This window comes from Bubalus bubalis, chromosome 24, assembly GCF_019923935.1.
Source record: "Bubalus bubalis isolate 160015118507 breed Murrah chromosome 24, NDDB_SH_1, whole genome shotgun sequence".
Classification (NCBI taxonomy): Eukaryota; Metazoa; Chordata; class Mammalia; order Artiodactyla; family Bovidae; genus Bubalus; species Bubalus bubalis.
Window position 1 is genome coordinate 5,200,332 of NC_059180.1, and position 24,511 is coordinate 5,224,842.

The 24,511-nt window shown below is 47.6% G+C and overlaps 1 protein-coding gene across 1 annotated transcript; it reads left to right on the forward strand.

Moving 5' to 3' along the window:
* Positions 1-661: 661 nt before the first annotated feature.
* On the forward strand, positions 662-23,953 carry ARPC1A (actin related protein 2/3 complex subunit 1A). The gene is made up of 10 exons (XM_025275557.3): positions 662-821; positions 6,188-6,279; positions 8,487-8,591; positions 14,070-14,292; positions 16,580-16,687; positions 18,245-18,457; positions 20,799-20,874; positions 21,088-21,281; positions 22,095-22,185; positions 23,556-23,953. Exons 2-10 carry the CDS (start codon positions 6,216-6,218, stop codon positions 23,592-23,594), a joined length of 1,113 nt encoding a protein of 370 aa, XP_025131342.1. The 5' UTR covers positions 662-821; positions 6,188-6,215; the 3' UTR covers positions 23,595-23,953.
* Positions 23,954-24,511: the final 558 nt, after the last annotated feature.

Below are 24,511 nucleotides of genomic sequence, written 5' to 3' on the forward strand. Positions count from 1 at the left end.
GCAGCCATGGGACCAAAGACAACCAATTATTCCAGGGCATTAGCGCTGAATAAACAGCCCCAGAGAAGACAGTATGTGTGGCTGTGAAGTCGGGAATCTGACAAGTTCACTTTGGTGAACATCACCTGACAAGTTTCCGGGTCAATCACCCCAGGGCCAGGAGAGCTGGTCCGTAATTTCTGAGTTCAAGGGCAGCCAGTCTGGTGGGAAGAGGGGTTCAGGTCACTGTCTTCCTGAGTTTGGGGGACGGCTGAACTCCCCCAACTCCTAGGTCCTGTGGCGCCACCTCGGGAGCAGGGAACGATGCTGACCCAAGAAGGGTAGAGAACGTTCCTTGGAGAGACCTCCACAGAGGGAGGGCGGGCTCTGAAGAGGCCTCCTCACAGAGGGAGGGAAAAAAAAAGTAGGGATTTGTCGGTCCGTTTGGCTCAAAAGTTCCCAATTCTCAGGAATTCATTCCGTGACCAAAGCACTTGTGAAAGCGCCAAGGCCCCACACTTCGGTCCGCGAGTCTCAGGACATTTTGCGAGGAAAGTACTAAGAGGTCCACGCTACCCGGCCAACCAGCTCCCAGCGCTCCCTGGATGCAAACTCCCGAAAAGCCGTCCGACCCTTCCCCGCGGCGCGCGCGCCCCAGGGCGCGCGTGCGCCGACAGCCCGCGCCGCCGCGCCGCGCAGGCGCCGTGGCCACTTCCGGGAACTGTCAGCCGCTCCCTCTGGGCCTCGGTCCTCCGCCCGCGCCCGCCGGAGCCTGTTCGCGTCGACTGACCAGAGTCCGCGAATTCAACGCTCCGAGCCCGTCCGGACGGCCCCGATCCCAGGTAAGGGGCAGCAGGGGCGAGCTTCGGGCCCTGCTAGCCTCCCCTGGCCCGGCCTCGGTCCCGATCTGAACCTGCGGGGGCAGCAAGGCGGGGGCTTAGGCCGCGGGGCCCGGAGGCGGAGGGGAGGGGCGGGCCGGGGGAGGGGGCGGGGAGGCGGTGTTCTCTGAGGGGCCCGCCGAGCCCTGGGGTCCCCACACGCCCAGATCCATCTCTCAGCGATTTTCAAGTTCCGATGGTCCTCCAATGCCAGAATGAAAGACTGCTTCTCCTGCGCTTCCATCGTGGGCATTTATCACAGGCGCTAAAATTGTAGTGAATGGGCTCACCACCCCCACCCCCGATCGCGCGTCGCGAGGCACAGTTCATTCCTTTCTTCAGCGTCTAGAATAGGGTCCCTGAGCGCTGTAAGCGCCCCTGGAATGTCTGTTCCTGTCTAGGGCAGCCCTGCATCCTTCATCTATAGGGGGAACCTTTCCGAACCTGCGAAGAAGCCTCCGCCGAGTTCTTTAAGAATCTCCCCGCTTGAGTGCCGCCTTCCCCTAAGTCATGGTCGACCCCTGGCGCTCCTAGTCCTCCGTGCAACCTTTTTTTTTTTTAAGCTCCTTTCTCATTTCTAACCCTCGAGTCGGACTGCCCAGCCTCCCTCCCATCCCGGCACCACCACTGCTTGGATGGCCCTGGGAAGGTTGCTCGTCTGAATCCCCATTTTCTCATCTACATTAATAAGATCCTTAAGGGGTTTCTGAGGCTCCAGTGAGCTTGTTTGCATACATTGCTTAGGATAGCCCCTGTCCCTTAGTATGTGCTCAGTTAAGTTTTATTCGTGCTTCTTACATTCTCTGTGTGTCTTCCCTTCCTCTTCTACCCTTCTTTCCCCAGATTTGTGGACCAGAGAAGTGTCAGATTTATGTTTCTGGCCCCAACCTGGTATTGCTCCACTGCTGGGAATATGGTAGGCCCTTTAATACATTGTGGGCTTTCCTGGTGGCTCAGATGGTAAAGCATCTGCCTGCAATGCAGGAGACCTGAGTTTGATCCCTGGGTTGGGAAGATCCCCTGGAAAAGGAAATGGCAACCCACTCCAGTATTCTTGCCTGGAAAATCCCATGGTCAGAGGAGCCTGATAGGTTATAGTCCATGGGGGTCGCAAAGAGTTGGACACAACTAAGCGACTTCACTTTCTTTAATACATTGTAGTTTAGAATCTTTTATTATAAAGCCATCTGTTCTCATACTGGGGCTTTGGAACCAGAAGGCAGTGCTAACCTACTTTTATCTAATTCAACTCCTTGCTTAAATTACCTAAATTATCCTAGCCCTCTTTCTGTAATCAGTTTTTAAATCTAACCTTTTAGTATCCAATAGACCTTGGGTGTTTCAGGTATCTATAAAAAAAAAAAAAAAGGAGAGGTATCATTCAGGAGGATATTTTTGCCACGTGAGGGAGTAGGTAAGTGTAAGTGGCTGCTTCTCCCTCAAAGTATTTGGAGACCTTCCAAGGTTAATTCATCTGCTTATCACAGTTAAAGGAGGGGATCATCTTGGAAAAATAAATCTCCTGCTGGGAGGTAGAGGATCAGTAATTCCATCTAATTAACTAATCCTGTGCCAAAACAGATTCTCCCTAATGAGGTTTAGTCTGCTGGTCGAGGCTGGAATTGGAACCTGTCTCTGAACACTGTAGAGGGTGTGGTGACCTTGTCAGAGTACCTGGTATTGCTGGGTTGGGTGATGAGAGCAATTAAAAACTGGATGAATCACAGTCTCGAACATTGACCTTAAGTAGGGAACTGACATCCCTACTGTACAATTACTTTAAAGCTCCAGGGCCAGGAAGGTAAAGCCTGTGTAGGTGTTTCCAATTCAGAGGGTACTCCCTGGGGTGTATTTCTGGGGCTGGTTCAAAAGCCTTGGGTCAGAGGGAGAAAGGGAACTCATTGTTTGAGTATGTCTTTGAGGGGTAGGCTTTGAACCACATGTGTTCATGTGTTCTCTCATTTAATCCTCCTACCACTGGCCTTGCGATGTCAGTTCTATGTCCATTTCACAGATGAAGAAAAATGAGTTTTGGAGATAGCAAGTGACCTGCCCACGGTTTCCTGGCTAGTGTGTGTCAAAGCCAGGATTCAAACCCAGGTCCCCTTCGCTCTACCGCCCATGGCTAACCAAACATCAGGATGACTCAAGTAATAGGTAGAGAAAGGAACTGAGGGATGGACGGGTCCCCTGGAGTCATATTGTGCTACAGAGAAGTCTTTTTCTCCCTCTCCATGCTGGCCATTAAAAGGTCATAAGTAGAAGTTTGTTAATATCATCACCTTTTTTGTCTGTCCCTTTTTCTTCTCTCTATCCTCAATAAGACAAGCTCTCCAGTTTTCACTTAAGTAGAAATCACAGTTTAGAAATGATAATTATCACCCTAGGACAGAAGGTTTCTTTTTCCTGGTGAAAAAAAAAACCCCAAGCTGTCATTCTTCTCCTTTCACCTAGTTTCATGAACACATGCTGTGTTCACTGGTGGTGTCTTATGAATTGGACAAACATGAATGTTGTCTTGGTCTACAGACTTAAAATAGCCACATGATTATAGAAGTACAGGTCCTGAGTGTAGGTCCAAATATGGAACCTGAATGATATAACAGAATTAGAAGTGCAATTTTAGAAGTTAATTATGCCATTGAGTAAATGTTTACCTCTTACGAAGGCTTTGCTCCATTGCTTATAACCCTGAGTTTTAGAATGAGAAAGCCTTTATGTTATTTTGAGTAACTGAGTAAAGCCTTTTGTAATGGGTAAGCATCAGAGAAAAAGAATTACGCATTGAGCATCTGGAAATTTATTTTTCAGAAGAAATTTAGGCGGTCTTACTTGAATTCATTAAAAAAAATTAATTTTCAGTTAGAGACTTCACCTGTGAGTTGCAACTTGCAGAACATGTACAAGTAAAAAAAAAAAAAATTAATGATCTTGAACTTCCCCGGTGGTCCAGTGGTTAAGAATCTGCCTGCCAATGTAGGGGACATGGGTTTGATCCCTGGTCCACGGAGCAACTAAGCCTAGGTACCACAACTACTGAGCCTGCTTGCTGCGATGACTGGAGCCTGTGCTCTGCAGTGACCCTCTCTCCTCAGCTAGAGAAAGCCCTCCTGCAGCAGTGAAGACCCAGCGAAGTCACAAATAAATAAATAATTGTTTGATTAATTACCTAAATATCATCATTCTTAGAATAGAATGGAAAACACTGACATTTCTCAGCCAGTTCAAGATATCAGATGTTTTATTTAAGGGTGTATTTATCTCTTTTTGACCCTTGGATTCCTTTACAACAATTAGCAGAGGCATTTCCTTTGCTTTCCACTGAGATTAATTTCTGCTTTGTCTGCTGAATTCTTATTGTTCACCTCATAACCTTCTGGTGGCCTTCCCATTCATTTCCTGCTTACATCAGAATTCCTGTCTCACATTTCTGTCTCCACCCTAAGTTGACTTGTACTTAAAGCATAGAATCTTCAATGCTGTGAGAATGCCTCTTGGAACTGATTTTAAGGGGAGAGGTGGTGAGGGTGGGGGGAGGGCACCTGGCTACTTTGAAAACATTTCTCCTATTTCAGGTAAAGGTTGCTTCATCTGTCTCTCTAGATTTGGATGCCTGTAAAAATAGAGAATTTGATAGGATTTTTTATTTAATGAGTTTCACAAACTCTGCTTTTCATTTAGTTACAATAACAAGTTTAGAGGATAAATAACAAACACCTGCCTAATCTTCACCAGTTGTTAACATGTTGCCACATTAGCTTTTATACATCTACTTTGTTGTCCTGAAGGAATGAAAATAAATTACAGGGGACTTCATCTCTAAAGGCTTCATCTCTATCTCCTAAGATTCGGAACATTCTCTTACCCATGGCCAACGATTATCATAGTTGGGCTTCCCAGGCAGCGCAGTGGTGAAGAATCTGCCTGCCAATGCAGGAGACTCGGATTCCATCCCTGGGTCGGGAAGGTCCCCTGGAAAAGAGAATGGCTACCCTCTCCAGTTGGAGAAGGCAATGGCACCCCACTCCAGTACTCTTGCCTGGAAAATCCCATGGATGGAGGAGCCTGGTAGGCGGCAGTCCATGGGGTTGCACAGAGTCGAACACGACTGAAGTGACTTAGCAGCACCCTCTCCAGTATTCTTGCCTGGAGAATCCCATGGACAGAAGAGCCTGGCAAGCTACCTTCCATGGGGTCTCAAAGAGTCAGACATGACTGAGTGACTAACACACACATTATCATAGTTAAGAAATGGAAAATAATTCCATGTTATGTGATAGGTAGTTTAAATTCAAAATTTTCCTATTTTACAAAATATATTTTTGATGGCTATTTAAAAAATGTAGATTTACAGTCAAGTTTCATTTATCAAATTTGGTTTTTATAGCTCTTTTAATCTAGAACAACCTTCCCCAGGGACTTCTTTGGTGCTCCAGTGGTTAAAACTCCGAGCTTTCAACAGAAGCAGCAGGAGTTCAGTCCCTGGTTGGGGAACTAAGATCTCACGTGCAGTGCAGCGAGGCCAAAGAATTTAAAAACTAAGTGTACAATTCAATGACTTTTGTAAGACAGCCACCCCACCCCGACTCCCAGCTCTTTTGAATAGTCCAGGTCATTTCTTTTATAGGATGGCACACATGTCTGGTTTTAACTGTTTCCGCTTTATGTTATTTAACTAAGTCCACTCTCCTTTATTTCCTATAAACTGGAAATTAGATCTTGAATGGATTTAGCATAAATGTTTGTCATAAATATTTCATAGGTAGGTTCACCATCTCTTTTATTACCAAGCTTCTTCATGGTAGCCCTGTGTCCTGTTTTCATGGCACAATTATTAACAGAGCCCGTTTTGCTCTCTTGGAAGTATTAAGTGGTCACTACTTATAAGCGATGATGTGCACTTCAAACTGCCTCCCTTCAGGAAGCCCATCAGATTATTGTTCTACTACTTAATGATATTAAGATAGATTACTTGGCTAAGGTGGTGACTGACAGATTTTTTTTTTTATTGTAAAGGCATTTTTTGTTTGTTTGTTTGTCTGCAGTTAGTAAATAATCTGTGGGATGGTCTTTTGAGACTGAATATCTCATACCCCAACAGTCCTTAACTCATGGTTTTAGAGTCCTTTGATGACCTTTGACAGAATAAATTCCACATTGGTGGTTACAGTGCTAACTGTATTTAAATGATTAAGATTTGAAGTTGAGATTGATTCTCTTTTAATGAGAGAATAATGTTTTATTTATTCCCCAAACATTTCTGGATCCCCAGACAACTTAAATATGGGTTGCCTACTATTTTAAATGCTTTTTTCTATTTCTTGTTGCAGCTTCTATCCTTTGAAAACACTAAGAATAATGTCCCTGCATCAGTTTTTACTGGAGCCAATCACCTGTCATGCCTGGAACAGGGATCGTACCCGTAAGTATGCCAAGGATCGACTTGGCTCCTTTATCTCAGTACCACTGATTCTCTTAGATGTTGGCATTTTTAAGAATCACATATTTCAATGTCATATGTAAACAGGGACATAGCTTCAGAGAACTAGGTCAGTCAGCTGGGATTTTGATAAGGATTACTTTGAATCTGTAGCTTCACTATCTCTTTTAAAGCAATTCAGACTTGGTTTACTTTTTTTTTTTTTTTTTTAATGAATTTATTTGTTTGGCTGGGCATGTGGCATCTTTAGTTGCCACATGTGGGATCTAGTTCCTTGATCAGGCATCGAACTGGGGGGACCTGCACTGAGAGCACAGTCTTAGCCATTGGACCACCAGGGAAGTCCCAGTTTGCTCTTATTTTTGAATAAATCTTTGGCACATAAACAGTATACTTAAGGTTGTTGCTGAATAAAGTGAAAACCTAGATATGGGCCTCTATGTGGATATTTCAGAGAAGGCGATGGCACCCTACTCCAGTACTCTTTCCTGGAAAATCCCATGGACGGAGGAGCCTGGTAGGCTGCAGTCCATGGGGTCGCTAAGAGTCAGATATGACTGAGTGACTTCACTTTCACTTTTCACTTTTATGCATTGGAGAAGGAAATGGCAACCCACTCCAGTGTTCTTGCCTGGAGAATCCCAGGGGCAGGGGAGCCTGGTGGGCTGCCGTCTCTGGGGTCGCACAGAGTCGGACACGACTGAAGCGACTTAGCAGCAGTAGCAGCAGCATATGGATATTTGAACCATGGCAGAATGGTGAATCTAGAGCTTCTATTTTGTGATCACGTCTTAAAGCTTCATAGCTTAGTTTCCTATAATTCTGTTTCTACTGTCCCATCTAAAAATAGGATTTTGGAATATTTCCAATTATGTTTAATAGAAACATAAGTTATAATTTTTCTCATTTAAACTAGTCGATATACTCAGTATCTTAAAAGTCAAATTTTTTTGTTATGCCACATTCTAATCTGAAACGTAGTTTTCAGGTTTAAATTTAGATTTGGATTTTGAAATCCCTGCACACATCTTGGAGATTTAAAGAAATATGTAACTGGTTTCCAGAAAGCACTTAAAGTCTTAGAATTTTAGAGCTAGGTATTTATTCCGTAGTTTCATCATTAAACAGATGTGGCTTTCCTAAGGAGTGAAGAAAAGGGGATATGATAGATGAGGGAGCTATTAAATGATTGACCTAAAGTTTGGGTCATAGACTTTAATTTTAAGAAATCAATTTTTATTTTTTAAAAATGGATGAACTAGAAAGGAGAAAAATATCATATAAGTTCAAAAAGTCCATTATATATGTATATTCTTAATATTTTAGATTGGTTTAAGAGATTTCTCTTAAAAACAGATTTGTATTTTGTGATTTATATTGGCTTTATTGTAAAGAAAAACTTCAATTTATTTTATCAGTAGAATCAAAGGTATTTTTCCTTAGTAAACGAGTGGTTCCTATTTCGGTTCGTGATAGCAATAATAAGAACCTACAAGCTATTTGCAGTGTTTCAGAAAGTCTACAGAAATTAAATATTTATCATTCGTAACGTCGGGCAGGAAACTAAAACGTCAAATATTTTACTGTGGCCCAAAATCATGTCAGTTAAATATAGCTGTGTTGTTTGTTAGTTACTGGTTAGAATCCTTAATTGACAGTTGTGTATGTTTCTAATAAAATGAAATTTTTAGTTTCTCTTTAAAACACTTTAAAATATGGGCTCCAAGTAGGGGTAAAAATAATAAAGGAATTCTTCAGGAGCCAAAATTGGAAACCATTTTCTAGAATTGCCTTCCTGTTCCTTCCTTCAGTCTGTTTTTAAAATACTCACTGTAGGAATTCCCTGGTGGTCTAGTGGTCACGCTCCAATTCAGGAGGTGCAGATTCAGTCCCTTCAGGGAACTAAGATCCCACATGCTGCTGGACATGCCACCCAGCGAGGCCAAAAAAAAAATTTCTTTTAATAAGTAAATAGATAAGTAAAATATCCACTGTGGGAATTCCCTGGTCATCTAGTGGTTAGTACTCCATGCTTTCACTGCCAAGACCTGGGTTCAATCCCTGGTCAGGGAACTATGATCCCCACGAGCCATGAAGCACAGCCTGAAAAAAAAAAAAGGCCGACTGTAACAGATACCTTTTTTGGTGACAGGTTCAAATATTAACCTTTGACTTTTTTTTTTTTCCAGAGATCGCCCTTAGCCCCAATAATCATGAGGTCCACATCTATAAGAAGAACGGGGGCCAGTGGGTGAAGGCCCATGAACTCAAGGAACACAATGGACACATCACAGGTAAAGGGAGTGGGCTCAGTGCGGCATTTCCCAGCACTGCACACTCTTGTAGACAGAGAGCCTAGTAAAGAAGTCAACCACCCTACTCAGAGTCGTGCAGCACTTACTGAGCTGTCTTTGGAGAATTTGAGAAAATATCCTAATAGTGACCTCGGTCTTAAGTGTGTCTCTGAGCCCCGCTGGTACACAGAACTCTGCTAGTGTTCCTGAAAACACAGCCTCTGGGGACTAAACAGCTTAGATGGAGATGAGACGTGAAAGCCAGAACCAGACAGCACGTCAGCTGGGTGAAACTGCCAGCCAGGCCGGGTTCACAAGTCCTGAGGGAACGCCGTGTCTCCCAGAACTTTCCTGTATGTTGTTTTTGGGGCAAGGAAGACATTCCAAAATATTGAAAAGGACAAAGAGGAGCATAACAAATACCCATATTCCTGCCACCCAGAATTAGCTGCTGTTTATCTTTTTTCCTGTGCCAGAAAATGTGGGAAACCAAAGATTGGATTATAAGAAGTGTTATTCTAGACAATGGTAACGCACCCTCTCACCCCCGTGCCCATTCCTGTCCCCCAGAAGGCAGTCTGAAGTTTGGTATGGCACTGTCCCCGTCTGCTTTTTATAGCTTCACTTGCATGAATATGTGTGATCGTTCAGTCACTCAGTCGTGTCCAACTCTTTGAGACCCCGTGGACTGCAGCACGCCAGGCTTCCCTGGCCTGCACTGTCTCCTGAGGGTTGCTCAGACTCACGTGCATTGAGTTGATGAAAGTGAAAGTCACTCAGTGGCATCTGACTCTTTGCGACCCCATGGACTAGTCCATGGAAGTCTCTAGGCCAGAATACTGAGTGAGTAGCCATTCGTTCTCCAGGGGATCTTCCCGACCCAGGGATCGAACCCAGGTCTCCTGCATTGCAGGCGGATTCTTTACCAGCTAGGCCACCAGGAAAGAAGTATGTAGGTGGAGGTAGATCCAGGTGATTGCTTTTACCCGCTGGTTAGCATTTCATGCCTCATTTGTTTATTCATTCCTGCACTGAAAAACATTTATTTCCACTTTTTCCTTGTGACATTCAAGTGCTAAATTGAGCATGCTTAGGAAGATCTCCCGGAGAAGGCAATAGCACCCCACTCTAGTACTCTTGCCTGGAAAACCCCATGGACGGAGGAGCCTGGTGTGCTGCAGTCCATGGGGTCACCAAGAGTCGGACACGACTGAGTGACTTCACTTTCACTTTTCACTTTCATGCATTGGAAAAGGAAATGGCAACCCACTCCAGTGTTCTTGCCTGGAGAATCCCAGGGACGGGGGAGCCTGGTGGGCTGCCGTCTATGGGGTCGCACAGAGTCGGACACGACTGAAGCGACTTGGCAGCAGCAGCAGCAGGAAGATCTCCATCCAGGAGTGAATGTTTGTCTCTGGGAGACTTGCTGCACCCCAGGGCTATGCAGATCTCAGCCTTGCCAGGCGTCGTCAGCTCGCCTTCATCCCACCCACCCTGACAGGAGAGCTGGTCTTCCCAGGCTTGATAGAGTCAGACTGGCCAATGAGTAAGCTGTGGTCTCTCTCTGAGTTGCATTTCCCTGGTTCATAGAAAGGTTACTGCTGCTGCTAAGTCACTTCAGTCGTGTCCAGCTCTGTGCGACCCCATAGACGGCAGCCCACCAGGCTCTGCTGCCCCTGGGATTCTCCAGGCAAGAACACTGGAGTGGGTTGCCATTGCCTTCTCCGCATAGAAAGGCTGAGCCACTATTTATTAGCTACCCGGGTTTTCTTTTTCATAACTTCACTGTTCATAACTCCTAACCACTCTTCCACTGAATTTTTGTGTCCTTTCTTGTCAATTTGTAAAAGACTGGATCTTAAAGCATTGGGTCTGAGGCAGATTCCTAAGTGTGCAGTAACATTCATCTTTGACAAAAACTCTCAATGAATAGCTGGGGAAGGTAACATCAGAGCAGTGTTGTTAAGAAAGCGTCAAGTAAAGGAGAGAGAAAAATGGAGCATTTTTACAAAGGTTTTCAGAACTTGGTGAACCGTTTCTTGATGCCAGATTTCAAGAGAATGTATTACTGTGCTGGGAAATCCTATCTGACAGCTTTTTTTTTTTTTTTTAAAAAAAACATACTCACTTATTGCTGTGTTCTGGAAGAACTCTTTATTCTTTGACCCTTAACTACTATAGTTTCTTTTTTATCCTGTTTTCTGGCTGAGTGATTCAGCCTCTTGCTTTCAACAATTTGGCCAAGCACATCAAAACTTACTCTCCATAACATTTCAATTACCAATTTCTCACGTCTGTCTTGGGTCTGCCTTCTCCTCGCAGTAATTTTTGCACTTAAGTGGGCGGCACAGGGCCTGATGGTAAATGTTTTGTTTTTTTTAATTGGGACCCTTGAGTTTTGCCTCTGATTCTGATTAGCATAAAGATATCCTTCCCCCATCAGAGAAAAACAGCATATTTTGACCTTCTGCACCCCTTAGATTGTGTCCCCAGCAAAAACTCCTGACTGTCTCTTCTGGCTTTGACCAGTGATTTGTGTGTGATGCCAGTCAGGGGCCAACTGGCTATATTACCAAACTAGCACCAAAGACATAATTTCTATTTTGGTTGCTGTTTCTTTCCCACGGCCTTATTTCTATGAGGTTTGGCCTATTTCCATTAAGTCCCTTTGCTGGTGGCCTTGCAGCCTAAAAATAAGCACCCTCATATTTTAAATTGGAATTTTAGCATTAGGAAATACTGAAAAAATGAGAAAAGGCCAAGATGAAAGACCAAAGAACTAGCCAAGAAAGTGAAATAGTTACGTCCTTTCTCTCCCCTGCTTCTCCTTTGGAATCCTTTGAACTTGGGCCTGTTTTCTGTCCAGATGCTCAAATGACATTTTTCTTTTTTAGATCTGAAGAAAAAACCGTTGATGGAAAAGTCTAAATATAACTCTGTGGCAGGAGACCAAAGATCAGACATACTTTCTCAGAGAGATAGTAACTATGGAAAAAGAAAACGCCCCTCTGAAGTTTTTTAGAAGAAAAATCTGCTCAGTAGTACAGAGGAAAAGAATATGGCATGCATCAAAGGATAGCAGAGTTCTGGTGTTTTTCTTTGAGTTTATTCTTTTTTGTTAAATATTTGATCAGCATCTCTTAAAAAAAAAAAAAAAAGATTTTACTGTGGAGAGTTTTAAACAGATGGCATATAAAAGAGTAATGCAATGAGCCCCTATATACCCATCACTCAGAGTCAGCAATTACCAGTTGGTAGCCAGTCTTGTTCTCAACTCACTTTCCTTCTTCCTGTTCTGTTTTCAAGCACATCCCAGACATTGCCTCATCTCACATTTTCAGTTCCTGTCTCTAAAAGATAAGGAGTCTTCAAACAATAACCAGTGCAATCGTCAGTGGTTTTAATTGGCAGCCTCATAAGGTACACACATGGCTGTGATTAACTGATGTCTCTCCAGTTCATGGGTTCCTTCTTTTTTTCCTTTGCTATTTGTTTGTTAGGAAACTGGAGAAAGCGGGTTGTCGGTCCTGCAGTGTTTGCCAGAGCCTGGGTTTTGCAAACTGCAGGCACTCGGTGCTTCACAGGTTTCTTCGTCCTCTGTTTCCGTGACTCGCTGGTTGAGGTTAGGAGATGGCGGGTTCATGAAAGAGGCACGTAACGTCAGGTCATCTTTCTCTCTGTGATGTTAGCAACTGTTGATGATCTTTCCCCTACCCGTTAATTTAGAAGTGGCTGCACCATGGTAAGACTCTCTAGCATTTCCTCTCTGTTAATTGGAATGCATTTATAAAGGACACGCTTACCTTCACCTACTGTCTGGTTATCCTGGGGTGCAGTTTGTAAAGGAAAGACGGGACAGACGCTCGAGTCCTTTCCTTTTCTTTTGAAGTCTTCTGATGGCAGGAAAACAGAAAAAAAAAAGATGCAGCACTAAATTAGCAAGAGATGAGAACTTGCCTTTACTGACCGTCTGCCGTCCTTACTTTTTAACAAGTTTGTGCTTTTGCCTTACATTTCTGGGAATGTATCATAGATCATTTTAACCAAAGCAAGAAGGTATGTGCCTTAATGTTCATGCCGATTTTATCTATTCTATTAATGGTAAGTGATTAGAAACCAAACATACAACAAAAGGATGTTTTGGGAAATTATTGTGATGAGACCAGTGTTCTAACATAACGTATAACCACTGCTGATTTACTGAAAGCAGAAGAAAATGTTTGCCGTGATATTAGTGTCATTTGAGGGAGGAGCATGTGTAGATATGAGATGGGAGTAGAGCTTTTTTTACTTCCCTGTATGTCCCATTGTGATGTGTATCTTGTGATAATATGTGGGTTTGTTGTTGTAGTTAAAAATACAAATTTAAATCTAATAACGAGGGCTGCAAAGCTATCCTGTAATGAATGGATTTTATATAAAAAATGCACATCACTGAGAATACACCCCCCGATCTTTTTCCCTTTAGTGGTATGAATAATTGAGCTGACTGCTCCGGTAGGTGAATGAATATAAACTCCTCACACTCCTAAAGTCACTGCGATTTATGACTAATGGAGACTTTGATTCCTATTTTTTTATATAAATGTTAAGAATGTTGATTATTTTTAAGGAAATACCTATAATAAAAATTTCTTAGTGGTATTTCTATAACTTTAATGTTAAATTATATTTATGGAAAATACTTCATCAGTAAGTATAAAATGACTGAGTCATAGCAGATTTTACTCTTGGTGTATAACAAACTGACCTTGACTTTGGGATCCGTCATAGAGGCTTCCCAGGTGGTGCTAGAGTTCCATTAGTGGTAAAGAACTTGCCTGCCAATGCAGGAGACTTAAGAGAAGGGGGTTTGATCGCTGGGTCAGGAAGATCCCTTGGAGGAGGGCATAACAACCCACTCCAGTATTTTTGCCTGGAGAATCCCGTCGAAAGGGAGCCTGGCGGGCTACAGTCCATGGGGTCGCAAAGAGTTGGACACAGTTGAGTGAGCACCAGCAGTCCTGACTCTGTTTAGGTCTCTTCCTAGTTTAGATACAAAGATACTCAAAGACTCTCAAAGAACCTGTATCATATAGGAAAGGCATTTTGTTTAGTTTAAATAGCAGCTACCTTCAGAAGAATCACAATTTACATTTTACCCTCTCTATACTGAAGGTCGTTCACCCTGTACGTTGCTTTATTAGACAAAGGTCTTCAGATCAGAATTCTAAAGCCATGGGAGTGGGTGGTAAGAATGCCCCTGCTTGGTTTGGAAGCTCCACAGTTATAAAGCTCTGTTCTGCCTGGCCTCCGGAGGATCCTGAGTTACAGAACTATGCAGAGGAGTGTCCTTGTCTTGGTGATCAGGACCATCGGTGGGGAAGGACAGGCTGGGGAGGAAGGTCCCAGGCCCACCTCCAGCCCGGCCCACCTGCCAGTGCCCCATCTGTTGTGGCTGGCCAGGCAGAGCTGATGCCCACCACGTCTCACTTGCAGGTATCGACTGGGCTCCCAAGAGTGACCGCATCGTCACTTGCGGGGCCGACCGCAACGCCTACGTCTGGAGTCAGAAGGATGGCGTCTGGAAGCCAACCCTGGTGATCCTGAGAATTAACCGGGCGGCCACTTTCGTCAAGTGGTCCCCGCTAGAGAACAAGTTTGCTGTGGGCAGCGGAGCACGACTCATTTCCGTCTGTTACTTTGAGTCTGAAAATGACTGGTGAGCACCATCCGAGTATTTTTATTTCTGTCTGTGGAATTGTACGTTTGGACCGCTGTGTCCTCGGTGACTTCTTGAGGCGCTGGGTACAGGCTTAACTATAACTTCAGCTTTTCCACATCCAGAGATGTTTTTTTCCTTTGAAATTCTCCATTCTCTCTGAGCATTTTTCCTTCTTCTGAGTACAAGTCCAATCTCACATCTTCCTCATATTAATATCAAGCTGTAGTTTGCATGTTCTGATCTCCTAACTAGTTTGTTCTTTAAGATGCTACGACTCTTTTCACTCTGCACTGTCTACATTGCTATTTTCTTACCCTGATGTATATAAATCATAAACTTGAAAGAGTCCCCATGCCCTAAGGAATAGTTTTTTTTCCCCTATCTCTATTGACTTTAAAATATCTAGAATTCCTACAGAGAGCAGTATTCTCCTGTCTTTAAAGTTTGCTAACGAAAACTGTGTCCTGGTATAACATTTTACTTATCTAAACTGTTGAAGTAAAAATTGACCAAAATCTCAGAAATAAATCAGCCTGTTGTACATGCTTTATACTGTAAACCACTCGTAGCTGAGCCCGTCAGAATACCCAGGTGTATTTTATGGCTAACTGATTTTAGCTACTCCTTCCTGCTCACTTTGATAAGGAAACCACTCTGCCCTACCCGGCAGGTGTTCAGAAAGGGTGGTAAATGTCCTGCAACATTTAGTCATTTAGTGCGAAACTGGCAGTGTTTGTGTTTGTACTAAAAATAGCCGAGTACACAGTATTCTTCCTGTGTCCCTGTCTGAAGCAAGGAAAGGAAGGGATGGTCATGTCACATTATGTAGTTTAGTAAAACCTCAGAAATTTTGATCGTCTGTGAATTTGCAACAAGACTGAATTATGAATTAAAGACTGGCAGCCTTTCTTTCAAGCCCCTGTTAAAATAAGGATAACAAAATACTGCCCGCAAGAAATTGTTCAGAAGGTTCACTGTAACAGGAGAAGCAGCTTTTTTCCTGGGTAGCCTTCAACCTCAGTGATTTGGCATTTTTATTCATTGAAAAATAGTTTCAGTACAGGTAAATTGGGCTTAACTGTAGGACACAGCACTGCCCCTTGAACAAGACATGTGTTCAGTGGAATGTCTCAGCTATGGCACGGTATTTCATTGGTGGGATGCAAGTACTTTTAAAAAAACCTCTGAAGGCCTTTAATGTCAAATAACTGGCACAAAACACGTCAGAATGCTGTCCGTTTTCCAGAAAGGCCCCTATGAGAAAGATTCTCTAGAAAAGTGACCTAGCATTAAGCTCAAGAGTGAGTCTCCCAGCTCCTGAGTAATAGAACGGGATTGGTTTTTAAGCAGCAGTTTAAGGACAGAAATTGAATTAGGCCAGAATGATGACTGATCTTAGATATAAATAAACTATTTTGGGGTTGTTGTTGTTGTTGTTTGGAATCTTTTTTGGCATGTGGAATCTTAGTTCCCTGACCAGGGGTTGAACTCATGCCCCCTGCATTGGCAGGAGGAGTCTCGATCACTGGAATACCAGGGAAGTCCATAGGCTTCCCAGGTGGCTCAGTGGTAAAGAATTCACCTGCAATGCAGGAGTCTCAGGAGACCCAGGTTCAATCCCTGGATCGGGAGCAGCCCCTGGAGAAGGGCATGGCAACCCACTCCTATGTATTCTTGCCAGGAAAATCCCATGGACAGAGGAGCCTGGTGGGCTGCAATCCATGGGATCACAAGAGTCAGACACGACTGAAGCAACTTAGCACACATGCACAGAGAATTAGCCAGAGGCTCATATTCAGCAAGAGGTTCTCATTTCTTGACTTTTCTGTGAAAAAATAAATTTGCAGCTTCATAGAGACTTAGAAAGGGAATTAAACTATTTTACAACCAACCCAAACTTAACCCAAAATGAAGGAACAAATCACTGAGTTATTTGTAATAAAAATTTAAGTGATGTCAAACCTCCATTTTTATTCCTAAGGTTAGGAATCTGAAAGTCCATGGTGGGGGGCGGTGGTACCAGAATTAATCTACAAATACACTCCCTAACGAGGATCCCCTGGTAGCCGGGAAAGTTCAGAACCGGCTGTTCTGGTGAAAATGTCAAAGGGTGAAAAGGAGCAGAAGGGCCTCTGCGGGTCCCCCTTGCTCTTTTCCTTTATAGATGCACCTCCTCTCCAGCAGGAGCCCCGTGGGGCTGGTTTCACCTGGCGCACATCTGTGGTCACCTGGGGACGGTTGCTTGATGCGTGGGTAAACTGAAATGGGTTTTCTCCTTTTGTAGGTGGGTGAGCAAGCACATTAAAAAGCCCATCCGCTCCACGGTCCTCAGCTTGGATTGGCATCCCAACAACGTCTTGCTGGCCGCGGGATCCTGCGACTTCAAGTGCAGGTGGGAGCAGGCGAGGGCTGGCAGCAGCCTTCAGCTCCTCGTCCTCCATCCTTCAGCAAGTGTTTGTGCGCTTCCTTTCCTTTGTAAGGGGCTGTGCCGGGCCCCACGAGGGACTCAGGAGATGAAAGGAGCTTGTGATCTAGAAAAGGAGCGCCAGCAAGCATGGAAATCAGGAGGCAGAAAGAAGAGGGCGAGGAGGGGCAGGTGGAGGGGCTGCAGGGGCCAAACCAGGAAGTGTCCTCGGGCGGGGGCAGGGGGGCGCAGGTGCAGGGTCCCCCACCCCCACAGGTCGTTTCTCATCTCACAACCCTGGCAGTGGACTCGGCGCGTTCCAGAGTGAGGCTGAGATTAGCAAAACAGAGCTGAACAGGGCGCTGCTGGGTTCCTTCTCAGCTGAAGCTCTTTATTTGTCATGAGCATGGGCCTGGAAGAAACAGGGCCACTTTGCTGAGCGCTTTAAGGATCATACGATGTAATTGCTTTTTAAAGCTGTTCTTTATCAAGAAGGCTCCCCCCCGCCCCGCTTTAGCCAAAAGAAAAGCAAATATATGTTGCTTCATTATTCGCTGGTTCGTGGGTTGGGAGATGGGGGTGCAGCTTTCTTTAGTAAGCTGTGTGGAGACATTCCAGAAAACCTGTCTAATGATTTATATCCAAGAATGCCCAAGTTCTTTTGGTTTGTTTTTTTAAGGATGTGTGTAAGAATTCGGCTGTGGGATGAGAGGACGGCAGCATCAGGTGCTTTGGGGAAAATGCTGACCCTTCTACCTGAGCAGCAGTGTAGCAGTTAGGGTTCAGAAGTTTTCAAAGCGAAGCCGTACAAAGAAATAGCACTGGAGTGCGAAGGGACTAGAAGGACCGACTCCCAGCTGTTCTCCAGCCCTTCTGCTTCCGTCTGGGTCAGAACAGCCTCCCACACATAGTTAAGTCTTGGAATTAGAGGAGACCGATGACCCGAGGCTGTAAAGGACCCGCCTTCGTCCCAGGCGAGCCCTGCTACCCAGGCTGGACGATGACACTAGGGAGAGCCTGCCCCCTCAGCCTCCCTGGCGCCCTTGGCTTTCTCTTGGGATGTCCCTTTCATTCTTCAAGTGAGTTAGTACCGGTGGTTTCCTGCAGGGCAGCAAATCGTTTCCTCTCTCCTGCTGTTTGTCCCTGTGGGCTTCCTGGACCACTGTTGTTGAGAATGATGGCGGGTAGCCAAACGAGACCGCCGTGGGCTGGGGAGGGGCAGGCAGGACAGCATGGTCCTCCTCCAGACGCCCTCCAGGAGGGAAGGGGAAGGGCTTCTGTGTCCATCACCTGCAGATGCTGTGCCCAAAGAGCGATGCCTCATGGGCCGTAGGCCACACTTGAACTGACGCGGAGGCAGCCTGCCGACCTTCTCCTTCTCGAGAGGTGCATGTGGGAACTTGCCTGTCATCAGGTTTTGGTTTTGCTGAGTCAGTACCTTTGCGTCTTGGGGCGCCTGCCAGCAGCTGCCCGTGGCCTGTTTCTAGTAGTACATATGGATGTTTTCATTCCCTTTTTCCTTCTCTCCCTGCCCTTAAACCACAGAGTATTTTCTGCCTACATTAAAGAAGTGGATGAGAAGCCAGCCAGCACGCCCTGGGGCAGCAAGATGCCTTTCGGTCAGCTGATGTCCGAGTTCGGGGGCAGCGGCACTGGCGGCTGGGTGCATGGGGTCAGCTTCTCGGCCAGCGGCAGCCGCCTGGCCTGGGTCAGCCACGACAGCACCGTGTCCGTTGCCGACGCCTCCAAAAGCGTGCAGTGAGTATTAGCCTTTGTCTGGGCTTACAGAGGAGCAGCGTGGGGTCTCTCCGCAGCTGGCCTGAGGCCTCCCGGCCCTGGTGGAAGTGCAGGACACGAGCGTAAAAGTCCCAACTGGGCTGCACAGCAGCCTTTAAAGTCACCTTCACACGTTTAGATGGTCCATCTGGGGAGATTTTGAAGATTCAGGTCTCCCTTCCAGAAACACTTGTTAATGGAAATACCCATCATGAATCTTCCGAAGGAGCCTCCTGGTTTGCTCCTGGTCCCAGAGTTCCTTCAGGTGGCAGTTAATCCGTCCCTGAGAATCCCTCACAGCACGTGAGCGTCGCTCCACAGCCTTAGATGAAGTGGGGAATGTGTTCTTCCTCTCTGTGGTCGGTGAGCAGAGCTCCATGTGCCCGGGGCCTTGGTGATGGCCGACCCCTGGCAGCCAGTCCACCCGGGGTGCACGCTGGAGGGGCCAGGGTTGCAGGGACTCGGGGTGAGGAGGCCCCAGCTCAGCCCTGAGGAGGGCGGAGGGCGTCCTTCAGAGCTCAGAGCTCGCATCTGCTGCTCGTGCCTGGAGGGCAGAGGGGGCGACCGCAGTCCTTGCCACTTATGAATCTCCGTTCTTTCCTGACACATCCTTCCACTGGCAGCTAGAGGGAGCCCACCTGTAAGTGTCTCCTGACCTGGCACCCTGTTCCGGGAAGCCCTCACATCTGATTCCCCCTGCCCCATGGCGGCAACAAAGTGACATTTCAAATAGAATGTCTTTTTTACTACTTGGATTGAACTGGTTGGCTTTTGTTTTGTTTTTAAATTTTTTTAAACATCCCCCCGCAATCCCAAATTACATCATCTTCGAGATGATTTTTCTGCACATATATAGACACACACATCTTTTCCTTTTCAACGCCAGTGGGATTATGCTGTGCATCCTGTACAGTAATTTGCTCCTTGTCCTTCAGTCATGTTCTGATGTCATGGCTGCTTGCTTTCTGTAGAGTTTACTGTAACGCATAATGAGCTCTGAGCAAATGCTCACAAGCCCCTGTCTACCGTCCTACTGATGTATTATTTGCCTTTTCCGGTGCTGCAAGTCAGATTACATCCTCCACCCTTCTGCATCTCAGACATAAGTATTTCATGTAGTAAGAGCTAGGTAAGCCACAGGAAAGCCTCAGATGAGGTGTTAGGACTTTAATCCAATGCCAGTCATGCTGGCGGAGGAGGCAGTTGGAGGTTGCAGGGGTGACTTTCACATGGAGCCGTGTGAGCCTTCCCTGGTGGCTCAGCGGTGAAGAATCCACCTGCCAGTGCAGGAGATGCAGGTTTGATCCCTGGGTAGGGAAGAGCCCCTGGAGAAGGAAGTGGAAACCCACTCCAGTGTTCTTGCCTGGAAAATCCCATGGCCAGGGAGCCTGGCGGGCTTCAGTCCATAGGGTCACAAAGACTCAGACATGACTGAGCACAACCACGACGCATTTCTGCAGCATATGATCCTCCTTCATCAATCAGCACATTTGCTGCTGCATCTCTCATTTCTTGGCAGATGACCACGAAGCATACATGTACCCACACACATGGCCCATTCATGCGTGAGGTCCTGGCTGGCCAACACTGTTTTGTTCGTCAGTGGCCATAGCTGCAGGCCCAGTGCCTGACGGGCACAGACTAGACTTCCATGAGTGTCTGTGGTCCCGGCCCACTAGGAGCCCCTGTGAGCCCAGACGAGGATGGTGTCAGAGAAGGGCCTTCGGTCGTGAGTGACAGTCAGCTCTAGGAGGCCAGAGAGAGGGGAAGCCCTGCAGGCTGCAGTGGTGCAGGAAAGCTGCTTGTGGGGGTGATGAGACCCAGGCCGAGTTTCAGAAATCAGGGTGGACTTCAGGTGGGCAGGAGGAGGGCATGTGGGTAACGGGGCAGGGGGCCAAGGCCAGGGCAACAGAACCAGGAGGGGTGGGCACAGCCAGAGGGGCAGAGGCCCCTGTTGCTGCAGGTCACCTTGGGGTGGCCCGTGCTGGAGATTGCTGGAGATCACAGGGCTTCTCTTTAAAAAAAAAAAAGATTTATTCACTTTAATTATTTGGCCGCGCAGGGGCTCAGCTGCCGCATGTGGGATCTTTCGTTGCAGCGTGTGGGATCTAGTTCCCGGCAGGGGATCTCATCTGGGACCCCCTTCATTAGGAGCACAGTCTTAGCCACTGGACCACCAAGGAAGTCCTCACAGGGCTCCTCTTATGAAGTGTCTGTCCTTCACGCTGTGACGCCCCTTGAGAACGTGTCCTCTGTCACCCACCGTGTCTGACGAGGCTGCATGGCCCCTTCCAGTGCGTGTTAACCGGGTTCTCGTGTTCAGGGTCTCAACTCTGAAGACAGAGTTCCTGCCCCTCCTGAGTGTGTCGTTCGTCTCAGAGAACAGCGTCGTGGCTGCTGTAAGTATTTCTCTTATCTTCCCGCACGTGCCCTGCGTTTCATTCTTGAGACCAGGAACAGGCTGTGCGCTGAGGCTGTGTGCCCTGAGGCTGAGGCACAGAGAACAGCAGCCTCATGGAAGGAACAGATCCAGAGGCCTCTGTGGTGGGACCGTCTGCTGGGGGAGCTGGTAAGCGCCCCCGCATCCCGGCCTGACCGCTCCCCCATTTCAGGGCCATGATTGCTGCCCCATGCTCTTTAACTACGACGACCGTGGCTGCTTGACCTTCGTCTCCAAGCTGGACATCCCCAAACAGAGCATCCAGCGCAACATGTCGGCCATGGAGCGCTTCCGCAACATGGACAAGCGGGCCACGACCGAGGACCGCAACACGGCCCTGGAGACGCTGCACCAGAACAGCATTACGTAGGTGCCCCCGCCCGGCCTGCCAGGGGGCGCCGCTCCCCTCTGCTTCCTCACGGGTCCCGTGATGGTCTGTCTGTGCCCTCCGGGCCTGGGCGACCCTTCAGGAACGGGGTGACAGGAGGCTGTAGCTTCCCGACTGCGGGCCCTTGTTTCCAGCTTGTCACAGAGAGCCAGCTCCACCCGCACCCCGTAGTCAGCCTGTCCTCCACGCGCAGAGCACAGGCCCTGCCCTCAGGCAGCCTCTTCTGAGTCTCGCTTTCTCAGAAACGTGACTGAGAACAAAAGGAGACCGTCCTGAACGGCGTGTTCCTCTCGTAGGGAGCATCCGGCAGGAAGGTCAGTCGGACCCTGTCTGAAAAGTGACCGTAGTTGTCACTTCAGTCCTAGATTTCAAGTAATGTGTACGAGTAAGATCATTCAATTAGATTTCTCAGCAGCATCACGGTGGACCTGAGGAGCCAGGTGGGTTTCAGCCATGCTTCACGAGGCCTCTAGTTTGTTCAGAAAGCCTGTCCCGACTGTGGCCGTGCCCACCCCCTGCTCCCCTGGGGCCGCGCTGTGTGGCCCGGATCGCCCTGCTTCTCTTTACATCCCTGAGGTTAATGCCCATCCTTAACTTTTCCCTTTTGGCAGTCTCTTTTCTGGATACCTGGTAATAAAATTCATCTGAGCATTTTCTGAGTCAGGGTGCCACAGACTACTATCCACAGACACCTTAAAGGAACTTGTGGACACTTGGTTTCCTGGAAACGCCGATGCGCATCTAGGAAGTCGCCATGCCCCTCACTGTCTCTCGCTTGTGCTTCCTTTCAGTCAAGTGTCTATTTACGAGGTGGACAAGCAAGATTGTCGCAAATTTTGCACTACCGGCATTGACGGAGCCATGACCATTTGGGATTTCAAGGTATTGTCTGTACCTCTCAGAACACATCTCATTGGTGCTTAAACTCTTCTTGTGAGAAGACTGTTCCCCGTGCCTTTAACCCAACTGTCACCTGCAGCGCGGGGCAGGAGCGTGGTGTGCTGGGCTGCCCCCAGGGGCTATTAGCAGGAGAAAGCTGCTCTGTCTCACTGAGGTGTCCGCACAGTACCTGACGGGGAGCCGAGCGCTGCTTTTGCGGCAGGCCCGCGGTTGGGCCCGGCCTGGTCGAACTCTGTAGCTATGTTTTTACGAGCCACACCAACTCCTCTGACCAGCACTGGCTGCCGGCCGTTGGGTGCCGGGCCCGGGGGCTGGCCCTGAGGATTGGCCATGAAAGGCCCTGGAAGGGCTCGTCTGGCGGGAGAGAGAGGAGGACGGGGTTGGGGAGCTGGGTGGGGAGGAGTCAGCACCCGTTCTCCCGTTGGGGAGTGCGGGGTTGGGGGGTGCTGCACAGACTGCCTGAGCGGCCTTTTCAGGCGGGGTGGGTTTCAGGTAGCAAGTGGTCTGGGCTGCGGTGGTCACCGTGGGCTGGGCAGAGGCCTCTGGAGGAGCCTGGCATGTCTGCGGGCAGTGGGGGCAACTCTGGAGCCCAGTTGGAGAGGCGCGCTATGATGTGTGGGCGGCCTGGGCTCCGGGCCTAGTAAACAAGTGACCAGGACGTGCCTCCAGCTATGGTCGGGGTGGCCAGGAGGTTCTGGACCAGCGAGACTTAGGGGGCCGGATGGAGGGGCGTTGTGAGTGAGGGACAAACCCAGGAGGCTTCTGCAGCCTCCAGCTTCGGGGTTGGGCCGGTGGCCGGGGAGGAGAGGCGGACCAAACCTCCAGAAGTGAAATGTTCACAGAACTCTGCCGCTGCCTATAGGGCTTCCTCGATGATTGATGTTTCTGCCCCTACAAGTCTCTCCCCCTTGTTACCTTCCTTGCTTTGGGGCCTCCGCACCTGTGTAATTAGCTCCACCTGGGCGGGTAGCGCAGTCCTCCTTTGATTCCTGCGGCCAACCTGCCTCTTTTGTGGGCACGTGAGCACGTCCTCCTCTGTGATCCGTCCCCCTGTGAGCCCACGCTCGGTTTTGTGGACCCGACTGGCTGCGTGGGGGTTACAGATGTGGGAGTGCCTGCCATCAGGGCACTAGAGTGCGGGGCCAGCGACACAGATGATATAAGCACATAAGAGCCTTCCCTCCCCGGGTGTAGCTCCCGGCCTGGGGACAACGCAGCGCACGGCCTGGAAGGACCAGCAGGGGGCGCCCTGCCCTGGCGAGTCCGGGTCTCTGAGGCAGGTGGGGTAATGGGTGAAACGCTGGGCTGGCCAGTCCCTGGTGATGATCCGTGTTCTCCCCGCTGCTCCCCAGACCTTAGAGTCTTCCATCCAGGGTCTTCGGATAATGTGAAGCTGAGCGAGCCTCCAGACCCAGCATGAGGACGGACCGGCTGCGCTGGGGCAGCGCTGCCATTCGCACCGGGAGGGGAGCCCGCCGCCAGGAAACACTGAAGATGCACGTGGCGCAAACCTCGTTGTGTGTTTTGTTTGAATATAATTGGTGAAAGTGTTGGTTTTTTAAAAGCAGCAGTGATTTGGGTTTTGTTTGGGGGGTTGTTTTTGTTTTGTTTTGCAATTTCATTCCATTCTTGACCAAAGCTTCTCTTTAAGTAGTTTATTATGGAACGTTGTCAACACTAACTTAAAGGAAGGGATGGGGAGGTATGTAAATTGTCTGCTAAAAAAAAAAATAAAAACACTGAATATGTTTTTGGTTTTGTTTTTCCTATACTGTTTGCATTTTTAGTAGGGAAATGTGGGTGAATTCTTTGTCAGACTAGTGAATTTGGGGGGTAGAATCTTAGACTTAGTTTCCTGAATCGAGCCATCTGGTATACCCTTCAACCAAAAGAACCATTACTCTAGTGCAGTCTTTAGCCCGGCAGGACCTGGGCAGAGGAGGCGCCCTGTTCCCAGCTCGTTTAGAGATGACAGACAGACCTCTGCCGAGCTGCCCCGTGGGTGTGGTGGGGGGCAAGGTGTGCAGAAAAAGCACATGTTGTCATTTTGGTTTAGAGGTGATTATACCCAAACTCAGTTATCTTCATCATAAGCAGAAGCCAAGTTTGACATTTCAAGGCTAAGACTCCTGAGAGGCACACCAAAGAAAAAGTGACTGGCGGGGAAAATGAATACAGCGCGGCCTTGAGCATGGCCTGGCCGCGTGCCCAGAAATGAGCAGTGGTTCCCACATGACTCTCGTACCATTAACGCGGGTAACTCAAAGGACATCGTGATGTTCTGAAAAGAGCATGTTTTGCCCTGCTG

Excerpts from the sequence above, each read along its gene's own strand:
- ARPC1A (XM_025275557.3), top strand. The coding sequence starts at position 6,216 with ATGTCCCTGCATCAGTTTTTACTGGAGCCAATCACCTGTCATGCCTGG. Across the intron at positions 18,458-20,798 it reads GACGCCTCCAAAAGCGTGCA|GGTCTCAACTCTGAAGACAG; the intron begins GTGAGTATTAGC and ends TCTCGTGTTCAG. Across the intron at positions 21,282-22,094 it reads CTGCACCAGAACAGCATTAC|TCAAGTGTCTATTTACGAGG; the intron begins GTAGGTGCCCCC and ends GCTTCCTTTCAG.